Genomic DNA, 24,821 nt, shown 5'->3' with positions numbered 1-24,821 from the left:
ATGGTCACAAGTACATCTTTTATCTCATTTCTCCCAGAATTAAAGATATACTTTAGTGATCTGCATGATAATATTTATAGGTTTATTTACCTATATTTAAAAATGATCAGTGGCTAGACATGTCTAGAAATACATATGGCCTAATATGTAACTTCTCTTTGATAAAATGAAAACAAGTAATATATAAGCTAATATTATTGAAGCAATATTTTTTGGTACATACTTACTTATTTTATTGTTTTCGATCTGCATGCACAATATGAAATCATAAAAGCAACAAACATCACCACACCAACACTGAGTAAGATCATTTCTATCAGGCCAAGGAGGTTTATTTTTCCAGTTACTTGACTTCTGAACATGTTTGCCTTCTCATCACCAATGGTCCCAGTCTGTAATCAAGTTAATAATCAACATTATTTGGGTACATTAGTAAAACAAAATAAACCCTTCAATTGCCTATCACCCTTTTTTCTAACACCTCTATTGGTGTTAGTCATCAGTATCTATAAGGCAAGTTAATGGAATTCCTTTTGCAAGTCAAGAAAGGCAATTAAGTGTCAGATAGAGTACGGTACTCTTCAATGTACTGGGATTCATTTGCTCTTCAGAACTATCAAAGGGTCAACAGTTTCATTTGCTCCAAAGACTTATTCAATGCTTTTCCTATTTTTATAGCTATCAATGCATGGATTTATAGTAAAAATACCTTGTCAGGCAATAGGATAGACTGTCCTAAGACAAATGTTACAACAAGAAAATGTGTTTAATAGATGCATTTTTGAAGAAAATCTTAAATGATAGGAAATGTTTTTGTTCAATTGGATCATCTCAAATAGGTTAAATAAATGTATACTCATCCATATGGGTAATGGAAATACATATAGCTTTAAATACTATACATTCTTTTGAAACATCAAGAGCTTGTTTATATACAAAGAAGGTTGTTTTTAATGACTAACAGCTGCAAATACAAACCTCATTAAGCCAAAGAATAGGCACAATATAGTTCCTCTTCAGATTCTTTAATACTCTGTAATATACGTTGAAAATAATTATGAACATATAAACTAATATTTATATATAACAAACTTTAAAATAAATGTTCATAAATTAGTTGCTGTTGCTAATTTGATTTTGTTCCTGTAATGACTCATTTAAATTTTAATATAGTTGTTTTTGACTTCCTTTGCTCTTATATGTCTTCTAATCACATTGATTTTTTTCCCAAGTGTGGATTTTTCCTTTCAATAAATTCTCGGGGAACTGAAATATGAATTCCAAAAATTATTGTCATAGAAATATTTGGGCAGCTAACAAAATAAGAGATGCTATCAAATGCTCAAATAAAACCATAAAACCATTCCAAAATCTGTGAAATTTGTCATAAGCATTTAATAATGATTGGTGACGTTAAGCTAAAGATAAGTTGATATCAGATGTTATTTCCACTTACTTACATAGATTTACTCATGTTCTTACAAGAAGATACTACGATACTACAGATCATATCAAAATAACCATTTTCAAGAGACTCACTGAATTTTTTTTGATGGCTTGACCAATAGGTTGACCTGCAGCCGTTTTGCAAATTGTAAAGTGAATCCAGTTATCTAAAAAGAGAACAACTAAATAATTACCAACTTTTAAAAACATTCTTTTATACTATTTAAAACTTATTTTTCTTACAGCAGAAGAGAAGGTAGTAACTTAAGGTTAAACAGGACTAATTGAAACTTTAAAAACTGCATATATAGTTATATTTATATACACATGCATCCATATAGATACACACAATTTATTTGCCCAATCGAATGTCAAGGTTTTAGTTAGTTAGATTTGTGATTGTGAGTTACTTGAAATGGTTTTAAAAAAATCAAAAATCAGCAACAAAATATAAGATCTCAGATAATTCCTGGTCAAATATATATTCAGTTAGAATCCATGTGTCATTGTTTAAACTAAAACATAACTACTAAAATCCTAGAATTTCATTTACTTTTTGAAAAGGAAGATACAAAAATAAAGATGATTAAAACTGTTGCACTACAACAATTTTATAGATTTTGACAATAAGTATAGTCAAACTCACATATACTCTTTGACTTTTGCATAATATACAATAACTCCTCATCTAAATATTTATATAAAATTATTTTAAGCCAATTAGAATCACTTCATAAACAATAGGAAGAAATCGACCTAAGTTTCAGTAACTTTCAAGAATGTGATTCAATAAATATGATTATTTATTGAATAAATAATCATCGACAAGATTATTTTTATTTCAATTGTATTGTATTTTTAAAAATATCAACCAAATCAGATCAATAATGTGTTTTCTTACAGGTTCAATATCCAAGTATGTCCTATGTTCTTCTTCATTTGGGTTTAATCCATCAATAGGTTCTGAAACATCAGGACTTGCATACAGAAAATGAGGAAGTGAAATGTACACAGGTCTCCCTGAAGACAAGTTTTAAGAGTCAATTGGAATTAACAAGTTTTAAGAGTCAATTGGAATTAATAACTTCCTTCATTTCACATATAACTCAAAAAATATTTCCACAAAACTAAAGCTTCTTGCATTAAAAAATACATGGTTTTTAACATGGGTGGGGAAGAATTATGTCAGTTGATTTCTACTGTAAACTCCTTCAGTATTAATTTTCAATATATAAAGCTTTCAGGCAGTAATATGTCTATGGACTAAGAATTTATTTAACACTAGTTTTTTCTTTCTTCTTCCACACCCATGTTAGTATGATAAATATGTACGGGATAAGCTAGTCTCCAAATTTTATGTTTAACTCTAGCTTTAGATACATACTGAAAATACATTTACCTGTACCATTTTCCTGTGAAAAACGTTAGGACAGATGAATAACAGGATGTTTAATGTGTTCTCGGAATTATTTTCATTTCACCCTAAATCTAAAAGCAGCCACAAGGAAATACTGGTGTGGTTTTAACTAAATTTTGTAATACTGAAACACAAGTGGGATCTTCCCAAAATACAAAATCAGCACTAAAATTTTCTGCCACCATTCTTCTGCCCTAATTACTTTCTTACTTTAATTTTAAATTTTGGTTGCTAAAGGATTATGGTAAAGTTCTCATTTTAAAGAATATCACAAATTATGATATATTTTAAATTTTGGTTGCTAAAGGATTATGGTAAAGTTCTCATCTTAAAGAATATCACAAATTATGATATGGACTGTGCTACTGAGGATATTTACTCACCTTCTTTGCATTTGCTGATGTCTAGCACACCATATGATGTACAATTTTTTGAGATAATTTTTTCTGTGCAGAAACAATAGTTGTCTGGGTTTTCAACTGGAGAGGCAAAGGCCTTGGATGGAAGAACAAATCTATACACAGGGATTCCTTTCAGATTAACGTCGGATTCAAATACAGCATAGATTGACCTAAATACAGAGAAAAAAGAGCTGCATTCCAGGAACCTGAACTTACATTCTGGAGATTCATTTTTTCTTATTCTTGTTTTAACTTAGAAACACCATATACTCTTTTAAATTCTTGTTTCATTCTTAGAAAAAAAGTGATTGGGAAATTTTAACACATACTAAAACTCAATAGCCAAGCATGAACTATTCTTGTTTGTGAAGTACCATGTTTATTTATACCCAAGTTACTTCTCACAGGCAATTTATCCAATAGAGTAAATATTTATAGGACTTCCTTCAAATACTTTGTGATCAGTTTAAATGAAATAGTTTCTTTCACGGCTTAATTAATCCTGGAAAGAAAGACCACTCACTGGAGTGTATGCATATACATGCTGGATATATACCTGGTACATTTCCATCGTTTACCAAGTGTCTATCATAGGGTTCAATACACATTTTTTTCTTATCCCCAGATACACGTATATGAAGAAATACTGCTGTCTTAAATTGTACAGATAAGAAAAAAATTCAGATATGTTAAATGCCTACCCACAAGCATACAGTCTTTAGGGACAGAGCTTGGGCTCAAGGGTAGTGGTAAAGGCTCCAGTGCTTGTGTGTTATCTACTGGGCCCCACAAATCTGAGCAGAGCACATTAACACAGTTCTGTTACATTTGCATCATCTTCTCTGTATGTCTTTAGAAAGATTGGGCACGCCCTTCTGGACTTGATCGTTAATAGACTACTAGTTTAGTTTTTAAAAGGCAAAATGGTTCTTGCTTAGATAGAAATGGCAAAAAAAATGATTTGTACTATTAAAAATTGGAGGATGCAGAAGAACATTTTGCAAAGAGTTAGTTAATAAACATGATGAATTTCCTATGCTGTGTTTAAGTTTCTTGGTCTGCATTTTGTCACCTAGGGTCTGACTCAGACATACTTCAGTATCTGTCTTACCTGCAAATATCAGAAGAAAAGAACTGCAATACCTGGCTTTTCTCAACAAAAGGTGGAAATGAGGCTGCATCTGTTTAAAAATCGAGTGGCAAATGATTAGATGTAATATGTGTTCTAGAAAAAAACCTAGAAATCTCTCCTCCAGTGTAGTCCATAGAAATGTAATGCAAACTGCCTAAGTAATTTATCTAGCAGCCACATTTTTAAAAGGTAAAAAGAAATAACTGGCCAGGCATGCTGGCTCATGCCTGCAAGCCCAGCACTTTGGAAGGCCAAGGCGGGTGGATCACCTGAGGTCAGGAGTTTGAGACCAGCCTGGCCTACATGGTGAAACCCCGTCTCTACTAAAAATACACAAAATTAGCTGGGTGTGGTGGTAGGCGCTTGTAATCCCAGCTACTTGGGAGGCAGCTATCCTGAGGCAGGATAGGCCTGCCTCAGCTATCCTGAGGTAGGCACTTGTAATCCCAGCTATCCTGAGGCAGGATAATTGCTTGCACCCAGGAGGCGGATACTGCAGTGAGCCAAGATCATGCCATTGCACTCCAGCCTGGGCGACAAGTGGAAAACTTTGTCTCAAACAAAACAAAACTATATTTAACTTATTAATATCCAAAATATTTTAACATGTAACCATTATAAAATATTTTAAATTCTTAAAGTCTCAAAATCCACTGTGCATTTTATATTTACAGCACATTTCAAATCATACTAGCCAGATTTTGAGTCCTTAACAGTTACATATGGCTGGCGGCTGCTATTGTCAACAACAAATCTACATACTATACATATTTAATGGTACAAAATAAAAGAAACTTAAACACGAAATGTTAAGGCTAACATTGTGTTTGTTTTTTGAAATGCCCTACCCCACCAGTAGAGTGGCACTTTTCTTCCAGTGAAGTTCATTTGGATCTCCTGCCATGTCCACATTTATTTGTAGTGATTTTTTTTCTCATTTGTCCTAATGGCTGATTAATACTTCCAAAAATATTTACTAAAGTTCTCTCACTAAACAGAACTTCAAATGCTTTGAAAGTGTATTAAAAAAGTCATTTATTGAATTTACTTTTTGCTACAGCTATGATCCATGGCAAACATTGGATATATGAAGAAATAGTTAACTCCTCCATGTACTTCTCACATGAATATCACTAATACGAGCCATCATTGAATGAGTTTTAAATGGTAAGTCTCATCTTTGATTATGCATTGTAGGTTCTTTCTCTGGCAAGTGTGTCAACCTTGTGACCTTGTTTTCATTAGTGTACACTCTTGTGACAAGTAAAATATAAGCCCCCATATGGACATTGACAACAACTGCTTTTCCATTTCCTTAATAATTAAAGAAAAATGCATTGAAAAGCTTTTAAGATCATTATCTAAAATATCATTGAAGATTGTGTCCTAATTATACCCAGCAACTACCATGGACAATGACTGCAACATAGCTGATATTTGCAGAGCTTTTTTTCTGTCCTCCCAAAAGAAACATTCTAAATGTATACCAATACTTTAAGTCTTTTCAAACTTACTGAAGAAGGTAAAGAGGATGCACTTCTAAATTACGATGAAAACACATTAGAACCTTACTGTTTTATTACTTTCTTTTCCCTAGTGCCATAAGCAAGAATCTCTCTCACAGGGATCATCCCCTGCTCTGTCCAAATTCCCTCTTTTCCTAGTTTGTATCAGCCCTATTTTCCCCATAGATATTTTTAACATCATGCCTGATGCTCATGCATTTCTATTATTGTCAATGAATCTTCTTTTTAAAGATTTTTCTCCTTAAAGAATCCTTTACTAGGATTAACACAGTATATTTATCTCTGCATCTAAGGACTAAGTATTCCGCTTATACAACTACTAGCATTGGTAGTATTGAGGACTTGAAAATTTATTTCCAGAAATGCTTTACTTAGAAAATAGCTTATTTGCCCACTCCTATGGCTCAAAACCCTGCAAAGCCTTGGCCAGGTGTGGTGGCTCAAGCCTGTAATCCCAGCACTTTGGGAGGCCGAGGGTGGCGGATCACAAGGTCAAGAGATCAAGACCATCCTGGCCAACATGGTGAAACCGTCTCTACTAAAAATACAAAAATTAGCTGGGTGTGGTGGCACATGCCTGTAGTCCCAACTACTCATGAGATTGAGGTAGGAGAATCACTTGAACCCCGGGAGGCAGAGGTTGCAGTGAGCCGAGATCACACCACTGCACTCCAGCCTGGCGACAGAGCCAGACTATGTCTCAAAAAAAAAAAAAAAAAAACCTGCAAATCCAACAGTGTTTTTGCTGTTTTTTTTTTGTTTGCTTTTTTTGTTTATCATTTCCTACAAGGCAATGATAGAATCAAGTACGCATACGAAGTCAATAATCATACCTTTGGCAAAGTAAACATTCTCTGTACTTCATTTTTACTTAAGTGTCTTTATCTTTGTTATATCATTTTCCTATGGGATATTCCCTAATTTTCTAAACTTCATGCTTTTGTTTCCTAGTAGTTGAAAGCTTGCCTAATTACTTCATGGTATTCGATTCCCACTTTTTTTTTTTTTTTTGAGACAGGGTCTCACACTATTGCCCAGGCTAGAGTGCAGAGGCACAATTATAGCTCACTGCAGCCTCCACCTCCTGGAATCAAGTGATCCTCCTGCCTCAGCCTCCCAAGTAGCCAGAACTAAAAGCGTGTGCCAGCACACCCAGCTAATATTTGTATTTTTTTTGTAGAGATGGGATTTTGCCATGTTGCCCAGGCTGGTCTCAACCTCTGGGGCACAAATAGTCTACCTGCCTTGGTCTCCCAAAGTGCTGGGATTATAGACATGAGCCACCGTGACCAGCCTCCCATTGCTTTTTAAAAATCTTAATTCTTAAACTAATAGGCATATCTGTACTTTGCTTTTCCTGAAGGAGAATAAACCTGATCTAACCATACCCTAAATCTAAGTTTATGAATGCTCATTTTTTACATATATTTTTCACAGTTAAGAAGACATCTGACTTTGTTATTGTTTTCTCTCTGATTCTGACCACCTTATCCAAAAATGGATGGTTCTGTCTTGCAACTTTATTCTATCTCAGCTATAAGCCTTGCTTAGATATGTTTTCTATGTTGTAATTAGCTTTTTAAAAATTCTTTCAATTCTAACTTATCTGTATACTATTTATAAAATATTTGAAATGTAACTAAAGTGTTTTTTGTTGTTGTTTGTTTTTTACCATTTACTTCTGTTGCCAGGATGGCAGTAAAGTTTTTACAAAGCAAACATTTCTCTGAATCATGCAGTAAGGGCTAATTTTTTATGATTAATCTTTACAAATCCCATCACATTGAACAGACATTTAGCCTATATACAAATAGTGACTCTGAATTTTGTTGTGGGGATATAAAGGCAAGTAAACACACACCCTCAACTTTCAGAACACTGTCAGTACAACGGTGGATTTGTGGGAAAGGGAGGTGGATTCACTGTGATGACCACAAAACAAATATTCTTACCTGTACCATTAATCATGTCGCAGTGACTTTCCCAATAGGACAGATTCCTAGGAATAGAAAAAGACAATGAATAAACATTCTTATTTAAAGACTACCTTTCTTACATTACTTTTTCTATTGTAATTCAATACTTCTGTTAATATGATGCATTTAAATGTGACAAGTACTAAGTTTAAGAAATGTTCAATTCTGTTTGTTTTGTTTGAACCTTTTATCTTATTGCAATGTACCTGATGCCATTAGGTAGCAAGATCATAAAATAAAAACTGCCAGGTGTTAATTAGAAACATCTTGGAATAAGAAAAAAATTAAAAACATTTATCAGAAACTTAGATCTCTACTTAGGGGAAAATTTTTTTTTTCCAATGGGATACATGAATTACTCAGTAGTATAAGTGTTCAGAATGAATAGAAGGAAAGTGTTAAGTGGGTAACTGATATAAGCTCAGTACAAGGCAGGCAGAAGAGAGAAGCAGGGAAGAGGAAAGAAGCAGATGTTTGGATCAGCAAACATTCAAAACATGTAGATGATTAATTTATATTCTTGCCCCTTCCTCCCTTTAATTCTCTCGTGGACTGGCGTTAAAGTAGGAAAGAGTTTATTAATTTATACTTTGCTGTCTAAATAAGCTATATATATCTGGAAATGATAAAAACAATAGTAATATTTTCCCTGCATCCTCACTTTTTGGTGATGGAAAAACTTTTTTTCCACTCCTGACAGTGACATGTCAAGACAAGCCATTGCTTAAACAAAATAAGTGGTTAATCGTGTTCAGTCTTGCCATGAGTTAAATCAACCTTACAATCTTAAAATGATGTGAAATTCTTACTCTAATTAGGAGCGCTTTGCAACTCCCCTCCACGTCTCTCTGTAATATTAGAGTGAAATGCTCGTTATTTCTCAATATAAAAAATTGCTGTGATTTCCTTTTAAGTGAATACTTAGAAGTGTTTTTTTCCCTCTACTGACTTTTTCTATAAAAATATGTAACTGTGGACTCTTTAGAAGAAAAAGTACTCCACTAGTAATATTTAGCTGTTAAAAGCAATCATTAGATAGACTCAGTTTGAGGTAGGGGTTGCTTTATATTAATAAAAACATTTCATCTCTTTTGGTTTTGATCACTTTATTCTTTTTCAGAAAAAAACTAGTCAAACACACAATTGTTAATTTTATGGAGAAGAAAGCTTATTCCCCTGATATTTATTAGGGTTCTTCCTAGTTTACATATATGATAAATTATAAATTCTTTAGGTGAATAGGCTGGAGCTAGAAAAAAAAAGGAAATAATGGCTCAGGAAGCTGATTTGTTATTTTACCACTTTAAAGTTGGCAAAGTCTTCATTTTCACATTTTGTATTTACATTGTAGAACTGCACTTGAAATATTCATTCTATTTTTGCATTGATAAAGTTAAAAAAGCTGAGTTATCAATATGGAAAATTATTTAAAGACTATTTGCAGGGGGAAGGTCATGAAGGCACTTGCCTGGATTCATTAAGCTTCCGTCTTTATAGACACATTTAGGTCATGCCACTGGAATATGGAATTCGATATGCTCGATTTAAAAAGTAAAAAAAAAGTTTCCATCTACTACACAATCAGTTGATGTGTTTTTTTTTTTTTTACCTTTTCATTTATGGTTATCTAATTGTAAGAATAATTATACTGTAATGCTGGATAAGTAGCAGAGATGAAAAAATAGTCCCTTTGGGGATTTATGTAACACAACCATAACCTGTGCAGAAAGGTGAACCAAACCTTAAAGTGGAACTGATAGTCAGCAGCTATGCACTGGTGTGAACTCACCAGTTACCACAACTAAAGAGTTAATACCTAGCAGAACAGGAGTTTCCAGAGCTGAATTATAACCAGGTCTGTTCTATAGGTTGATGCCTATGTCTTATGAGATGTTAAATGAATACTATTCCTGCTTAAGAGTACCCTAGTAACATACATGCACATTTTACCAGAATACTTACCTTTTACCTTTATATGTGTCGATTATGGCAACTTTACTTATGTTATCTTTTCCATTGAAAACTTTATAAACTCCATCTGCAGTATTGTTGTACTGAAATATATGTATGGGAAAATGTTACTTCTACAACAAGTCATTTTTTCAAAGTTGTACAATACATAACTCACTTTCACATTTCTCAATCACTGGTTACTCAAATGACTTGAAATACATCTGCAATACATTTTTTTAAATTATTGGCCTTAAAAATTGTGAAAGGTGCCTAGAAATAAGTGCTAGATGCTGCGACAAAGAAGATACATATCAGAAACTGACATGATGTGAACTCTAGCACTCTGTCATAATTAAGCCAATGAGGGCATTTTGATCACTATTCTTACTATGTTGAGGTGAGGGACATTGAACAAACCTATAAGAACAATGATTTCTAGGGGTATTCTAAATGTTACAATCATTAATAAGTGGTTACTAAAATGATAATAAGTGGTTACTAAAATGATAAAAATTAGACATCCAAAAGTTAAAGCATTAGCCAAAGAAAGAGCTATGAGTATTGAGTTAAAATCAGAATGAATTTGATTCATTATGGCTTTCTACATTCATTTATAATTGATATATAACCTTGTAATCCTAACAGTATCTAAAAGTAAAACAATGAACTAGAGAACATAATATTCACATATAGTGCCAAATGAAGTCATAGTCCAACTTCCAATTCAGTAGTTAGCTTATCCTATTTGTAATTCAAAACATTAAGCGGTAATCAAGTACAACATCAAGTTCACATTTTCCTTAATCTTCAAGCTGCTATTTCATGACATTATGGACTACTAAAAATTCTTATTTACAAATCCCATTAAAATGAAGTCTATTACCTTATCAGAATTGAGATGTGAACATTAGGCTAACTTTTAAATATAAATTAAAATTGTAAGAGGTCTAGAAAAGGAGGAATGAGGAGTATATTTAAAACAAACAAAAATATGGTATTAAACTTGATTATGTGAATAGGGAAATAAAAGCCAAAAACAGCGCTCAAAGATTTACAGACTAGCTTACCGGCTAATTTTTAAAAAATTGTGTATTTATAAATGAGTAGAAACCTTATTAAATCTATTCTTCAGGTTTAAATTTAATTGTTAAATTCAGATGAATTTCCCAACTAGGAAAGCTGAAGCTATAATGAGAAGCGGACTTTTTAAAAAGTTAGGATATATGTCTCCAGATCAGCAATAAGACTAATGAGCTAAATTATAAAATTATGCCTTGCCAATGCCATCGAATTAATTCAATTAAAATGTAATAATATTGCCATTCATATTTGGTACTTACAGGATAAAACAGACCAACTGTGGTAGTAACAGGGTACGGAACCAAACTCAAAAATGGATCCCTATAGCCCCATAACAGTTCTCTCAAAGTTCTGACTTGGAACATAGAAGATTTTGACTTGTTAATAAGTGAATTGAGGACCATTTGAACAAATTGATTTTGATAGATATGGGATGCAGCCTACAAAAACAAAATCACTGTTTAAGACAAGAATACAATATTAGATTTTAACAAATAAATGGATTAAATGCTAATATTGAGCTTAATACAAAACTTTTTAAAGCTTATCTTTAAAATTACTGCCAGATCCTGCCAAAACTCAAAATGCAATTCGTCTAATTCCTAGATGATTACATTTCTTTGCCTCAGTGCCAGCCACAAGAAGATGACATTCCAAGTTAAGCTCTATTTATTTAACGATACACTTAAAGTTGTCTTCTCAAATATCTAATGCATTAAGGCATACGGGGCTTAAAACCTAGATGATGGTTTGATAGGTGCAGCAAAGCACCATGGCACATGTATACCTATGTAACAATCCTGCACGTTCAGCACATGTATCCCAGAACTTAAAAAAAAAAAAGCCGTAAGTCTGGTCCCAAAGGCGCTGGAGCCACACGTGACAGAAATGGCGCAGACAATTGTTGCAGGCGTGTTCATCACAACGGCAGGTTCCACGTCTAATGGCACGAGGCTCTCTGCCAGTGACCTGACCAATGGTGCGGATGAAATGCTGGCCACAAGCTCCAACAGGTCTCAGTACAGCATCTCCAGGGTGAAGACCCCGGTGTCCCAGGTTGGGGAGGATGAGGAGGACTACGATTTCGACGAGGACAACTGACGTCCTCTCCACTTCAATTTCAGCTTCAGGAAAATGTTTAGGAAAAGAAACTTCTTTTTTTAATGTGGGTTTTCTGTTTCCTTTTGGCCTACTCCCAAGAAGATATTGGTAAGCTATTGAATTTAGATATGCACCTCCGATAAGCAAGGATTGTTTCCCATAGAATTAGGATGTGCTGTGGATGTGTGGTTTGATGCCCGTGTGCTAATGCAGAGCCTTCATATACTTTTTAGGATTTTGTGTTTTCGTTTTCTATTTTTCTTAAAATGCAGAGTTCATATTTGCCCCTTAAGAGTTTTTGCTGAGCTTGCTGAAGAAATTGTACTTCATCCACATAAATGTCCGCCTGTTGTGAATGGTGAGCACCAAATGCCCTTTATTTGCCATGAATTTGGACGGCACCCCCTGTTGGCGGATAGCTAGACTCTGCAGAGTTTTATGTTTGTTCAGTGGTGTGGTCTCTAGAGCCCCAAGCAAATAGCCGAATTCGACTTTCCAAACAATAGACACCATCAACCTTATCGACTTTATTTTCCCTTAAATTATATTGACAGTTGTGCCATCAAGTTTATATACTCTTTTTTTCTCCCCATTTTGCAGCAACAAATTGCAAAGTGCTTTTGTTTGTTTGTTTGTTTTTGTTTGGTTAAAGGTTATTGCCCACTGGTACAGCTACTGGTACACTGTCTGGAAAGCTCGGAATGGTTTATTGCTTATAGTAAAATTTGCCTGATTTCTTACAGGCTGCGTTTGGAAACCTTTTATTATATAGTTGCTTACATACTTAAAAGTCTATCATTTAAAGACATACTGAAACAAATGTTGTACTTGTTTCTTAAGCATCTTCCTGTAATCTGTTATAAAATTGAAATTAAATATAGAGAATGTTTCGACAAAAAATAATGAAAAAAATAAAGTGGTCTTCTAATGCAGTCGATTCTTATATGATTTTGTCACTTTCCAAATGACCATGCCTCCATTCAAAATAATGATATAGGAATAAGTTTTGATAAAAATGGAAAAACAAGTAAAACCTAATAATTCTAATGATAGGATTAATTACGTGAGTTCTAGAGTATTTTAAAATAGATAACTTTGTTGTTTGTCTACTCACTGCCACAGCCAGATTGAGAACTGTGAAGTTGTCAGCCTCTGTTCCAACTGATAGTGAAGGTTCGAAGATGGCACCATTGGGCTGCAGGAAAGAGACTGTGTTGTCCTCAGGGTCCTGGGTTACATTTTCCTTGGCTAGAAAACGAACTCTAAAGAAACAGCAGTAAACAAAATTCAAAACATTTGTCATATGTGAACATTAGATCTCAAATGTCATTCATTCAACAAATGATTTTTGAACACACAGAATATGCCAGATAGTATGTAAGCAATGGTGTTAAAATGAGAAATCAGCCAGGGTCTCTAGCAAACTAATGAGAAGGGGTCTTAAACTGGCAAACTGGAAATTAAAATAGTGAGAGAGAAGGAATATTGTTATAATGGAGACTCCATGGGAAAACACAAAACAGATCCAGATCCAGATTTAGAATGGTCAGGGTAGGGGTGAGGGTTAAAACACTTTTTAGTACAAGTCTACATAAATGGTCTATGTAACAAATACAAGTTTAGTTAGGTAAAGTACGGCAGATGGTAGCATGCATAAGAACGAACATAATTTGTTTTGGGAAATGCAGATATTTGAGTGTGGTTGGATTACAGAGTAAGAGGTGAGGAGAGTAGTGGAAATAAAGTTATTGAAACAAGTAAGATCTCAAACATGAAAGAGTTGCATCTAATACTCAAATGAGACTTTATCCTGAGGATAAGGAGGAAAAAGTACAGGGGCTTCAGCAGGGGAATATTTAGAGCACATTTTCTTATATTAGAAAGAATGATCAAAATACAAGGCCTATCCAGCACTGCTTTTTCCCTTTTTCAGGACTTCTTTAATGAGAATTAGAGATAAGAATATAATTTCCATTTTAAGGGTCATAGACTAACTTCCCCAACCCCTCAAGTATATTGAATACTTTTGCTAGTTCTAATCTCCTGACTCTAACATATCTGAGCTGCAAAGTACCAACTACATTTTAGGAACGCGGTGAAGGGTGATTATTACAGGAAAAATACATTTCACAAGTGGAAGATATTCACTGAGAAGAAATAAGATATATATCATAATTGCACTGTCATATTTGAATGCCTGTGAAGTGAGTAGATAGCCAAGGTAAAGACTTAAACAATTGGACTGAATTTTTTAAAAACCCATTTTATTCCATTATAATAAAAATGTAAATTCCTACAGGGTAGGAGTTTATGAGTGTTTTGTATCTCTAAGCATCATGCCTGGTATATAATGAGTTCTCAGTAAATGTATTTACTAAACAAATGTCTCAGATTCTTTAAAAAGAGGATTCAAAGTTGGCTAGAAATATATTTTTAATATAATTTTATTAAAACTACTATTCTTGAAGTACTGCAGACACAAAGAATATAAAAATCTGAAACAGCACTCAGGACAATTGTATTTTAAATTAGTGTGCATATTACTAATATTTCAAATCAAAGTACTTCAATTTTCAGAAATATGCCCATATATTAAAACAATAGCAACATAATTGTCACATTACCTAAAGTGTACTGACAACATTATACCAGTAGATGGCAGTCACTAGAAGAAAAATCCTTAAAACAGCCCTGCCTTTAGAATGTTGTTTTAAAAAGGGAACATAATTACTGAATTTTTTGTTTAAAAGTTAGACTGTATGGAAGTTTTGGAACGTGTTTGTTTATAAGGTCAAGGGAAGGAATTTATGCTTTTCTCAAGATGACTTTATATTCTTTCCAAAGTAAAGTAACTCAAAAAATGAATTACGGATCTAAGAATATTCTGAAGGAATTACAGCATCTTCATAGAGATGGTGTAGGTAGAAACACACATAAGATCTCAACCCAAGCAATTTCGTGCTTTGATTCAGGTCATATCTTGTCAAAGTGTAATCAAGCTTACTTTAGCAGACAATGGCCAAATACAGCCTGTGGTTCTGTTTGAGGAGGGACATTCTCACATACTTCCAATGTCAGATGGATTTAGGGTATAATTAATTATGAAAAAGCATGTTTAGCTCAACACATGCACTATCAAAGTGTTAACTTTTTTCTAAAAGGTACTGGTTGTTTTTCCATTATTTAAGGCACTCAGGCAAACAATAAAAGACTATTTTGGTGACATGCTGAGACAAGATGACCTATAGATAATCAGGAATCCCTTTAAAATTGTTATAGAAAGAGCTATTTATGGATTCTAAAATTTAGCTGTAAATGCAACTGTTCTTCTCCAGTCTTTGCTCCATTGCCTCTCTAAGCAAACCAAATATATCTAACACATCCCCTTTTTGTCCCTTAGAGAGATAGGTTAAAGGCTTTAAGAATAAAATATAGATTAGCTGTCAACTACCAGAGGAGAACTATTTCAATCATATGTTTTCTCATATCCCAAATAATATATTTAAAAGTGAAAAATATGGTCGGGCATGGTGGGTCACACCTGTAATCCCAACACTTTGCGAGGCCAAGGCACATAGATTGCTTGAGCCCAGGAGTTTGAGGCCAGCATGGGCAACATGGCAAAACCCTGTCTACAAAACAAAACCCATAAAAATTAGCTGGGTATAGTGGCATGCGCCTGTGGTCCCAGCTACTCAGGAGGCTGAGGTGGGAGGATCACTTGAGCCTAGGAGGTTGAGGATGCAGTGAACTGTGATCGTGCCACTGCACTCTAGAGTGGGTGGCGGAACAAGACCTTGCCTCAAAAAATAAACAAAATTAAAAACAGAAGTGAAAAATATAACTTCCCCCAAACAAACAAACAAACAAAAATCATGATGAGTTCTCAAATTCTAACAACTATTTTCTTTCCTCACACTTACTCAGTTCACTTAGGTTCTATTTCTTAAACAATTATGCTGATACTCTCCTTAGGTCATATGTGAATTCTAGATTTTCATAAGTATATATACACCTATGAATACATATATATATATGTGTATATATATATGGTACACCTAACAACATTCTTTGCAACAAGATATTTGTATAGACTCTTGCTAATAATATAAAAACTTTAAGACCATGAAGAAGATTCTAAGGTAAGATTTTTTTGTACCCATAAAAACTAAGTCTTCATTGACAAAATTATGAATTGTCACAGATGCGCACAGAGACACCCGATTCAGGTAAAACTGCTAAGACAGGACATGCCCCAAGGCCCTCTGTGGCTTATATGTCATGTGCTATGGTAGTAGGCACCACCCTCACCATGCCTGTTATTTCATTTTATTTTGGGTGTGAATTTTCAATCTGGAAGCATAGTAATGCTTTGGGGAAGAAGGAAAATTATACAATCATCCGATAACCAAAACAGATAAGATACTAAAACTATAAATTATAAAAAATCATTAGAAATACAAAACTTTGTGATGAGAACTAATCATGGTGTATAACTAGTTGTGATTTTCCATGAGGGAAAATACACATTTAGGTAACAAATTCTATAGCAGAACATAACTATGTTTCCATATGGATACCATAAATATATTCCTAATCCTTGGTTAAGGTAGTGTTTTTGGCAACTCAATCTCCCCCTTTTTTCCATTTTTAGTGAAAAAGACAGAGTGTCTATAATTGAAATGGAAGAAAATGTATACAAAAATCTAGGAGCTACCAGTACCTACATCTGTGTGAACATGGACAAGTGACCTCACATCCACGGGATCAGGCATTTTTAACTCACAAAATGACAAATTCTGGCTGATCATTTCCTCTAGTTCTAATACTCTAAGATTCTGTTCAAAAGTGTGTTAAACTATCAGGGAAGGCAGAGGAAAGATATAAAATATTGTCTCAACACTAGAGGAAATGTAAGAGTGAAACTAAAATAGATCAATGTAAACATCTATATAACCCGGAAGTTAATTTGAATATAAATCTTGAGTAGGTACCGCAGTTAGGAAAAATGAATTTAGCACGGTGGTTCTCAAAATTGTGCATTCAAATCACCCAGGATTTGTAAAACTCTTTAGTGGGCCTCAACTCTTTCATTCATTTGGTCTGGGATGGGGTGGAGGGATTTGCATGTTTCCCAATTCCCTGTTGATGCTGATGCAGCTGGCCCAGCATTTTGCTGTGGCCCAGCTACACTTTGAGAACCACTGTTAAAATATGCTTTAAATTTTAAGATGTGAAAACTGATTTTTTTTTTCCTCAGCAGGAATATTTCAGCTGTTGAGAATATATGCCACAATAACAAAACACTAACTTCATAAACATAGGGAAGTTATTTGATACTGGTAAGTTTATAATAAAATCTGTTTATCTTTTCTATATATTGTCTAATAAATATTTGGATAATGTATATATCTTCCAGTTTTTTTCAAAATAAATACCTTATAATCATTAAATTCTTAGATTAGGATTCTATACAGACAGGAAAAATATTTTAAAGTATATTTTTGGCAAGAATAATAAGTACATTTCAATACAATGACATTTGCCAAGTAGAAGACTTCTCAGAAATACATGGTCAAGGTAAGAGTGCCTCATATTTGTGGGGACTCACTCACCTGTACGTATAAGGACCTCTTTGCTTGACTTGAATGTTGCTGCTGTTCATCATCACTTCCTGTGGATTTTGCACATCAAAGATCCAAAACTGTCTGTAAACTTCTGTGCCTGTTTTAACCCAATTTTTAAAGGCAATTGTACCTTCTTCGAGGACAACTTGCTATGAAAAAGAAAATAAGTTTGGGTTATGTCTTTGTAGTAAGTACAGGCACTTCTGGAAGATTGTTTGTAGCCTTGAGTCAGCCAGAATAAAAGGACCAAGCCCAGGTACCTCATTCATGAGAACCTTTGCAACCTTACCGTACACTTGCAGCAGAAATGTTTTCAACAAATTATTATTACAGCAGTCTTTTTAGCCTTTTACAAAGAGAATCAGTGTGTAATACTGAAGACATGACTGTTGATTTTAAGGCAAACTTTAAAGTGACCCTTCGGCAAGCTTTAGAGTGACGCTTTGAAAATATTGCAACAGTCAACATAATTTATTAAGCAAATTTTACCGAAGTTCAAAAAAGTTCTTACTGAGTTGAACATTAACTTCTTCTCTGCCCCTAAGTTGGATTGATGAAACAAAACACAAAAACTGAGTGAAAAATCTAATGATATTGGAAGCTTTTTCTTTTCCTTCAAGAGTTGGACACTTCAGAGGATGGTACTTAACACTCACTACATTAAGAAAATAAAAATATCTACATGAAGAACACAAATTTGACACCGTGTCTTCAAAATCCTGCTCAATCTGGCTTCCCTAACCTTTTTCTTTTCTTTTTTTTTTTTTTTTTGAGACAAGATATTGCTCTGTCACCCAGGCTGGAGTACAGTGTTACAATCTTGGCTCCTTGCAGCCTCGACCTCCCAGGCTCAAGTGATCCTCTCACCTGTGCCACCATGCCCACCTAGTTTTTGTAGTTTTAGTAGAAACAGGATTTCACCATATTGGTCAGGCTGATCTTGAACTCCTCAGCTGAAGCAATCCACCTGACCTGGACTCCCAAAAGGCTGGAATTACAGGTGTGAGCCACTGCACACAGCCCCTAACTTTCAATATACTTGCAACAACCCATTATCATGTTTCCAAAAATTACAACAGCCTCACTCATCATTATTGGGTTGTAGTTTTTAAAGAAAAAAACAGGACAAGGAAGCTGTCCTATTACTCCTTTGTGAAATCCACTAAAAATCACTGATGCTCCTTTGGTAAAAATAGACAAGTGGAAAATACACCAATAAGAGAATTAAAAATCCTACATTAGGAACTCGATTCCTTGCTTTGGGACTGGGTGGAGAGTCATCAAACCTCCCTAGGGTCAACTTCATTAGCTGTAAAATAAGGGAGTTAACATAAATATTCTTCTAGTTTTCTTCCACAGCTTTCACTCTCTGAGCCAGAAGTCTATTACGCTGTAGTAGATAGTGCAAACAAAGGTGATTTTGAAGCAGGCGGTATTTCTAATGACGTATTGGGAAGAATGCCCAGGTTAAAGAGCTCCAACTTAACCTGAGTGTGCTACAGGAAGAGGAATACAACTATTTCATGGAAAATGAGCCTAAAGAGAACAATGACCACAGGAACATTCTGACCTATTTGTTTCCTTGACCTGGAAGCACCACTTCACAGAATGACAGATTAGGAAAGGACATTGAACATGATCACATTTTCCAGTGGATCACACTGAGGCTCTGAGAAACCAGGTGGCTGGCCCAAGGACAGCCTAGGCAAACAGTAGTGAATTCATGACAAAAATCCTCATCCCTGACCCTTAGACTAGTCCTCCTTTACACCATGCTATGACCCTTTTTTTTTTTTCCGTCACCCTCTGCACTTAGTTGGTAGAAGTCAAATTAAGTTTCATATCTTCATGATATTTTACTTATTGCTTAATGTAGGGAATAAGCGAATTCCTTAGAGAAGAACTGGGCACCAAGTTAAAATGGAATTACAAAATCCTACGCTGCTGTACCCTGCTGTAATCCACTTATACGGGGTACATTGGACCTGCTAGAGTGATGGAATCTTTATTACTTTTTACAAGAAATTGTCCTTGAAAAACTTTTTATTTGCTCCCAAAAAGGCTTATTTCCATACTAAGTCTAATATTAAGACAAAATTGCTTAAAGCATTATGGATATTCTTCTAAATGTAAATATGTTTGGTGAGGATGTTGAAGCTTAAAGCTAAATAGAAGCTGAAAATGGTTGATTTCTCCATTTCAAGAGGCTTAACAAGGGAGAACACACAAACACAAACATTATTCTCCTCACACTATTAGAATATTAATGCTCAAAAACAATACCTGTTATTCATCAAGTGCCTCTCAAGGTACATATTAGGTTTGTACACAAGTAATTATGGTTTTTGCGATTTTAATGACAAAAATCACAATTACTTTTGCACCGACCTAATATCTCTTAATGAAAGAAACTCAACAAACTCTTATAGAATTGAAGAGAGTCTGTGACAGAATGTGCTTGACAGGATTGAATGCCTTCCTAACTCTACAATGAGTGTCCATCTAAACACCAAAAGACATTGTACGTGTATGAGACCTTTTTTTCTAAAGGCCACAAATCACTTTTCCCTTAAAAAATATCTCTAGCGACAAATAAGGCAAACGTGAAACACAGGGTTGAAATGAATGTGTTGGATTATCAACTGTTAGAATCAGGACCATCTAACCCCGTCCATTTTTTTAGAGGTGGAAAATGGGTTCTAGAGAAAAGAGACGTCTGACTCAATGTTATGTGACAAATTTACTAGCAGATAATAGAAAAATCAGGTCCTTTCACTTCAATTTTATATAGTTTCCATAGCATCATGATTTGTTTAGAGACATAGAGAAAAATATTGAAGTAGTCGAAGTAGTAATAATATGCTTCTGACGCTACCACTACTATATATATTAAATTGTAGTCACTCCTTGAATACCAAGACTAAATATGTCACAAGAAACAAAAGATGTTATGTCCTTTGTGAATTTAAAAGAACTTGATTTTAAATTGGATTTGGACTATCCAGACTATTTTGCAAATATTTTACTAAATTTGAAGTACAAAGCTGGTAAGTATGTACACAGAAAAAGTGATACAAGATTTTCTCGCTTGGCTAATGTGTATGTGTGTATTTGTCCCTGACTCTAAGCATGCAGACTACCAAGCCCCAACAACAACTGGATTTCAACCTGGTGACTCTCACATAGCATGGTCTATAGCTGGGTTGAAAGCACTGACCTTGAAACTTCTATTCTGCTACATTAATTTGAAAACAGATGCTTGTTGGGACCTTAATATCCTATATGTAGTCATGCACTCACTTGAATACTGTTTTCAAGCAACAGCAATAATCATCTACATAACTGACAACTTTCATTATTAAAATGCCCTTCATACTTTGCTATGCATGGAGTAGAGTACAAATGTAGAAAATATTTTGTTTCACTTTTCAAGGACTTTACAAGTTTCTACCAAGAGACAGAAGTATGTTTAGCAGATTTTAATCTACGAGTTAGATTTTTTTACCCTATCCCCACCCTAACAAGGTATAGTGGCTTCTTCCCTAAAGCATAGACTGAAGTGGCCAACAATGAAATTAGATGCTATGAGTTTGATCACTTAATAATAATCATCATCACTGAAGTTTGAGCAGATTATTTAATTTCTTTGTACCTCACTTTCCTTATCTGTGAAATTATAACAGTAATGTTAGATTGAACCATATAGACTTAGTATTTTTGAAAATCAAAAAAAGTTGAATTTTGGCATTTTCATGTGACTTAAATATTTATCCTCATAGGTTGTTATGGGGATCAATAAACGTGAACACTTAGAACAGTGTCAGTACAAACCAGACATTCAATAAATGTCAGCTATTAGTATTTTACAAATTCTATCCATCCTTTAGAGGAAGAACTCTAATACCATTTACTTCTCCATTCTGCTTTAATTGCTTGGTTCATAGCATTTACTGTCTAAGCCAGTCATGTGCCAATAACTTATATAATATCCTGTGACAATTATTTTTCTGTTATTTAATCATTTTAATATTTCTCTTTCTAGTGAAGTAAAAACTTTCTTAAAAACCAGAAGCATACTTCCATCCTTCCCACTAGCTGCTACCATTTGCTTGTAATTGGGCCTAAAACGAATCATTTCCCCATGTTAAAAGAAATTCTAATGTTTTTGCATTATGCAAGTGTGTGTAAGTTGAGAATGAATTAGAATTGTAGTGACAGTTATGCAGAGAATCTGAAAATGGCTTTAGTTTCAGAACATCATCATCAACTAAAACCCAGAATAAAATTTGGTGAAATGTATAGGAGTAGTAAGCTTTAATATGTTTCTGAAACCTAGAAATTAGCCTCCAAGAATTTATGTAAGTACCTAAAATGGTATGAAAAGTAAACTATGTTGTGTTTGGCATGAAAAGTAAACTATGTTGATATTAAATTGGACTAGTAGAAGAAACATATATGCTTGTCTATTTCTTGAAACATTGTCTTTAAGTGACATTTGTTATTACAGCTATATGCACATATACATAGTGTTTAATTCGTTTTTATACTGCTATTTTAATTTAAATATATTGGGTTGTTCTTACTTTATTAAATATAAAACAAACTTTACCATCTTTAATATTTTTAGTCATTTATTTTTGAGTTTTTAGATACTATGAAAAAGTACAAATTATTTTATTATATCTGGAAATACTAGAAGCATACATTTTAAAGGTAATATAAACAAATTATATGTTTAAAATATGGACTATTAATTCAAACATAAGTTTTTGCGGGGGGAGACAGGGTCTCACTTTGTCACCCAGGCTGGAGTACAGAGGCGCGACCTTAGCTCACTGCAGCCTCAACCTCCTGGGCTCAAGGGATCCTCCCACTTCAGCCCCACAAAAGCTAGGACTACAGGCATGTGTCACCATACCCAGCTAATTTTTTTGTATTATTCGTAGAGATGGGGTTTTGCTATGTTGCCCAGGCTGGTCTCAAACTCCTGAGCTCAAGTGATCCACCCGTCTCAGCCTCCCGAAGTACTAGGATTATAGGCATGAGCCACCATGCCCAGCCATGTATAACCATTTTAATGAATCATGATTTCAATTTATTTTGTCTGAAGGCATTTCTTACAAGCTACAGAAGGATCATTGTTTTCAAGAATGGGAGAAGGAAAAATGGTGTAATTGAATGATGATATTTAATATTAGTTCTCTAACAGGAACAAAGAAACCTATAATTCCTTTTTGGTGTTCTATAGTTAGAACTATAGAACTTATTTAAATTTTAGTTTTTTTCTTCCAACTTTTATTTTAGGTTCAGAGGTAGATGTGCAAGTTTGTTATATAGGTAAATTGTGTGTCATGGAGGTTTGGTGTACGGATTATTTCTTCACGCAGGTAATAAGCATAGTACCTGATAGGTAGTTTTTTGATCCTCCCCTCTCCTCCCCCTTCCCACCCTCAATTAGCCCCAGGTGTCTATGGTTCCCTTCTTTATATCCATGTGTATTCAATATTTAGCTCCTACTTACAAGTGAGAACATGTGGTATTTGGTTTTCTGTTCCTGCATTAATCTGCTTAGCATACAACTACCTATGTTATGTTATACAATATTCACTAAACTTTTTATCAACTGACATTAATAATGTCAAGTGATAAATTATCTTTTGTAAATGGTGGCAGAATTTTGACCCTTTTCCACAGTGCTTTGGTAGTTTCTACTTTCATGGCAGCTCTTGCTATTGATTTTTAGTTTTTTTTTTTTTGAAAGACTGCATAAACTTGCTGGCTGCACACAACTCTATTAAGAATCACGGTCAAAAATACTGGTAAGAAAGATTGCAGCTATAATCCATAAAAAGCATGAGGATACCAGAGACATCCCTTGAAAATAAAGAGCAAAAATAAAGTACAAATAAGGTTTCTAAACTGTTTTAGACTATTTCAAATGGTAATGACATCTTTCAGAATTGGAAGGTATCACAGCACTCCAACTCTACACTAAATATGAAATGATTTTCTCATCATTCTCAATTAAGAAGTTTAATTATTTTTTTCAAAATATCACTTGTATACAATAGCTTTCTTAATTTGCTATTAGTCAGCTAAACAAAGTAATATTAAATGAGTTTTAATGGTACACAAATAAGAAGTCAACAGTACCAAAACCCATATGTTTGTGAAATAGCATTACTCTAAGTATTTCTGAGGCAGCAGTAAGACACTTGGCTCTCTAGGTTTACACAAAATTCAAATATTTGACTCCTACTGTATGCCAAAGATATACATACGCCAATATCATTTTAAAAATAGTCTGTAAACTGAAGAAAAAAGAAACAGTCTATTCAAACAATATTCCACCTACTTCATATGACTAAATTAACAAGGTCAACATGATTGTGTAGGAATCTGAGAGCAAAAAGAAGCTTAGCCTTAAATGTACCATACATCTTGACCAATATAAGGATTCTGATGATGAGTCTTAGTCTATGGACATGTAGGGGGCTTACAATGTGCACTGTCATTTGACAGTTTTTATGAATCTCTGTTGTACCACCTCCTTGAGTTTGAATCTACACTAGGAAGTCTGAATCTTCTCTTTTCCTTGTAAAAGATTGCATGGATAATTCTTATTTCAAAAACAAGAAGGAAAAGCACTCCATTGATTTAATTCCCCCTTCTTTATTACCCTACTCAAAGTATACTTTCAAAATTATTGGTGACCATGTTCTAATCATTATTTTCTTAATTTTCATCTGCCTGAGAACACTTTATGCTTTCTTTCCTTGAGTTCTGGCCTCCTATTAACTTCTAGGATTGTACTCTTTGTTTGTTTCTTCATGTAAGATCATTCTTTTCCTTTTCTACTTTTGTCTTCTGCCTCTGAATTATTACAAATTCTGTAATAATTCTTCTGCTTTTTCCTCTCTCCATTAAAACTCTCTAAAAGTAAATCTACTGTTTAGTTTTATTTTTAATCTCTATAGCAATGATCAAATCTATTTGAACTCTGACCTTTGAAACACAGACTGATGTTCATAACACATCACTTATAAAACCTCTGTTTTACTTTGTAAGGTATATACATACCTTCTATCAATAACTCACTGGACATCTTGAGTTTGATGCTTTTACTCCTCTCTCTAATTTAATCTGTCTCTCCAAGCTTCCA

General features: G+C 34.1%; 1 protein-coding gene across 7 annotated transcripts in view; it reads right to left on the bottom strand.

Moving 5' to 3' along the window:
- The window catches only part of CD36 (CD36 molecule (CD36 blood group)), a 190,822-nt gene that overhangs the window by 2,692 nt on the left and 163,309 nt on the right, over window positions 1–24,821 (bottom strand). For all 7 annotated transcript variants that reach the window (XM_063605948.1, XM_063605949.1, XM_008976331.7 and 4 more), the window contains 11 exons: window positions 17,648–17,808; window positions 13,147–13,294; window positions 11,192–11,371; window positions 9,861–9,952; window positions 7,875–7,921; window positions 4,376–4,445; window positions 3,247–3,434; window positions 2,348–2,466; window positions 1,540–1,613; window positions 979–1,033; window positions 228–392 (listed from right to left, as the gene is read on the bottom strand). In XM_063605948.1, coding sequence (XP_063462018.1) covers window positions 228–392; window positions 979–1,033; window positions 1,540–1,613; window positions 2,348–2,466; window positions 3,247–3,434; window positions 4,376–4,445; window positions 7,875–7,921; window positions 9,861–9,952; window positions 11,192–11,371; window positions 13,147–13,294; window positions 17,648–17,808 — 1,299 coding nt within the window. The remainder of the gene's footprint in view (window positions 1–227; window positions 393–978; window positions 1,034–1,539; window positions 1,614–2,347; window positions 2,467–3,246; window positions 3,435–4,375; window positions 4,446–7,874; window positions 7,922–9,860; window positions 9,953–11,191; window positions 11,372–13,146; window positions 13,295–17,647; window positions 17,809–24,821) is intronic.

This window comes from Pan paniscus, chromosome 6 (assembly GCF_029289425.2).
Source record: "Pan paniscus chromosome 6, NHGRI_mPanPan1-v2.0_pri, whole genome shotgun sequence".
Classification (NCBI taxonomy): Eukaryota; Metazoa; Chordata; class Mammalia; order Primates; family Hominidae; genus Pan; species Pan paniscus.
Note: the sequence above shows the minus strand (reverse complement) of the source record. Positions and strands in the feature narration are given on the sequence as shown.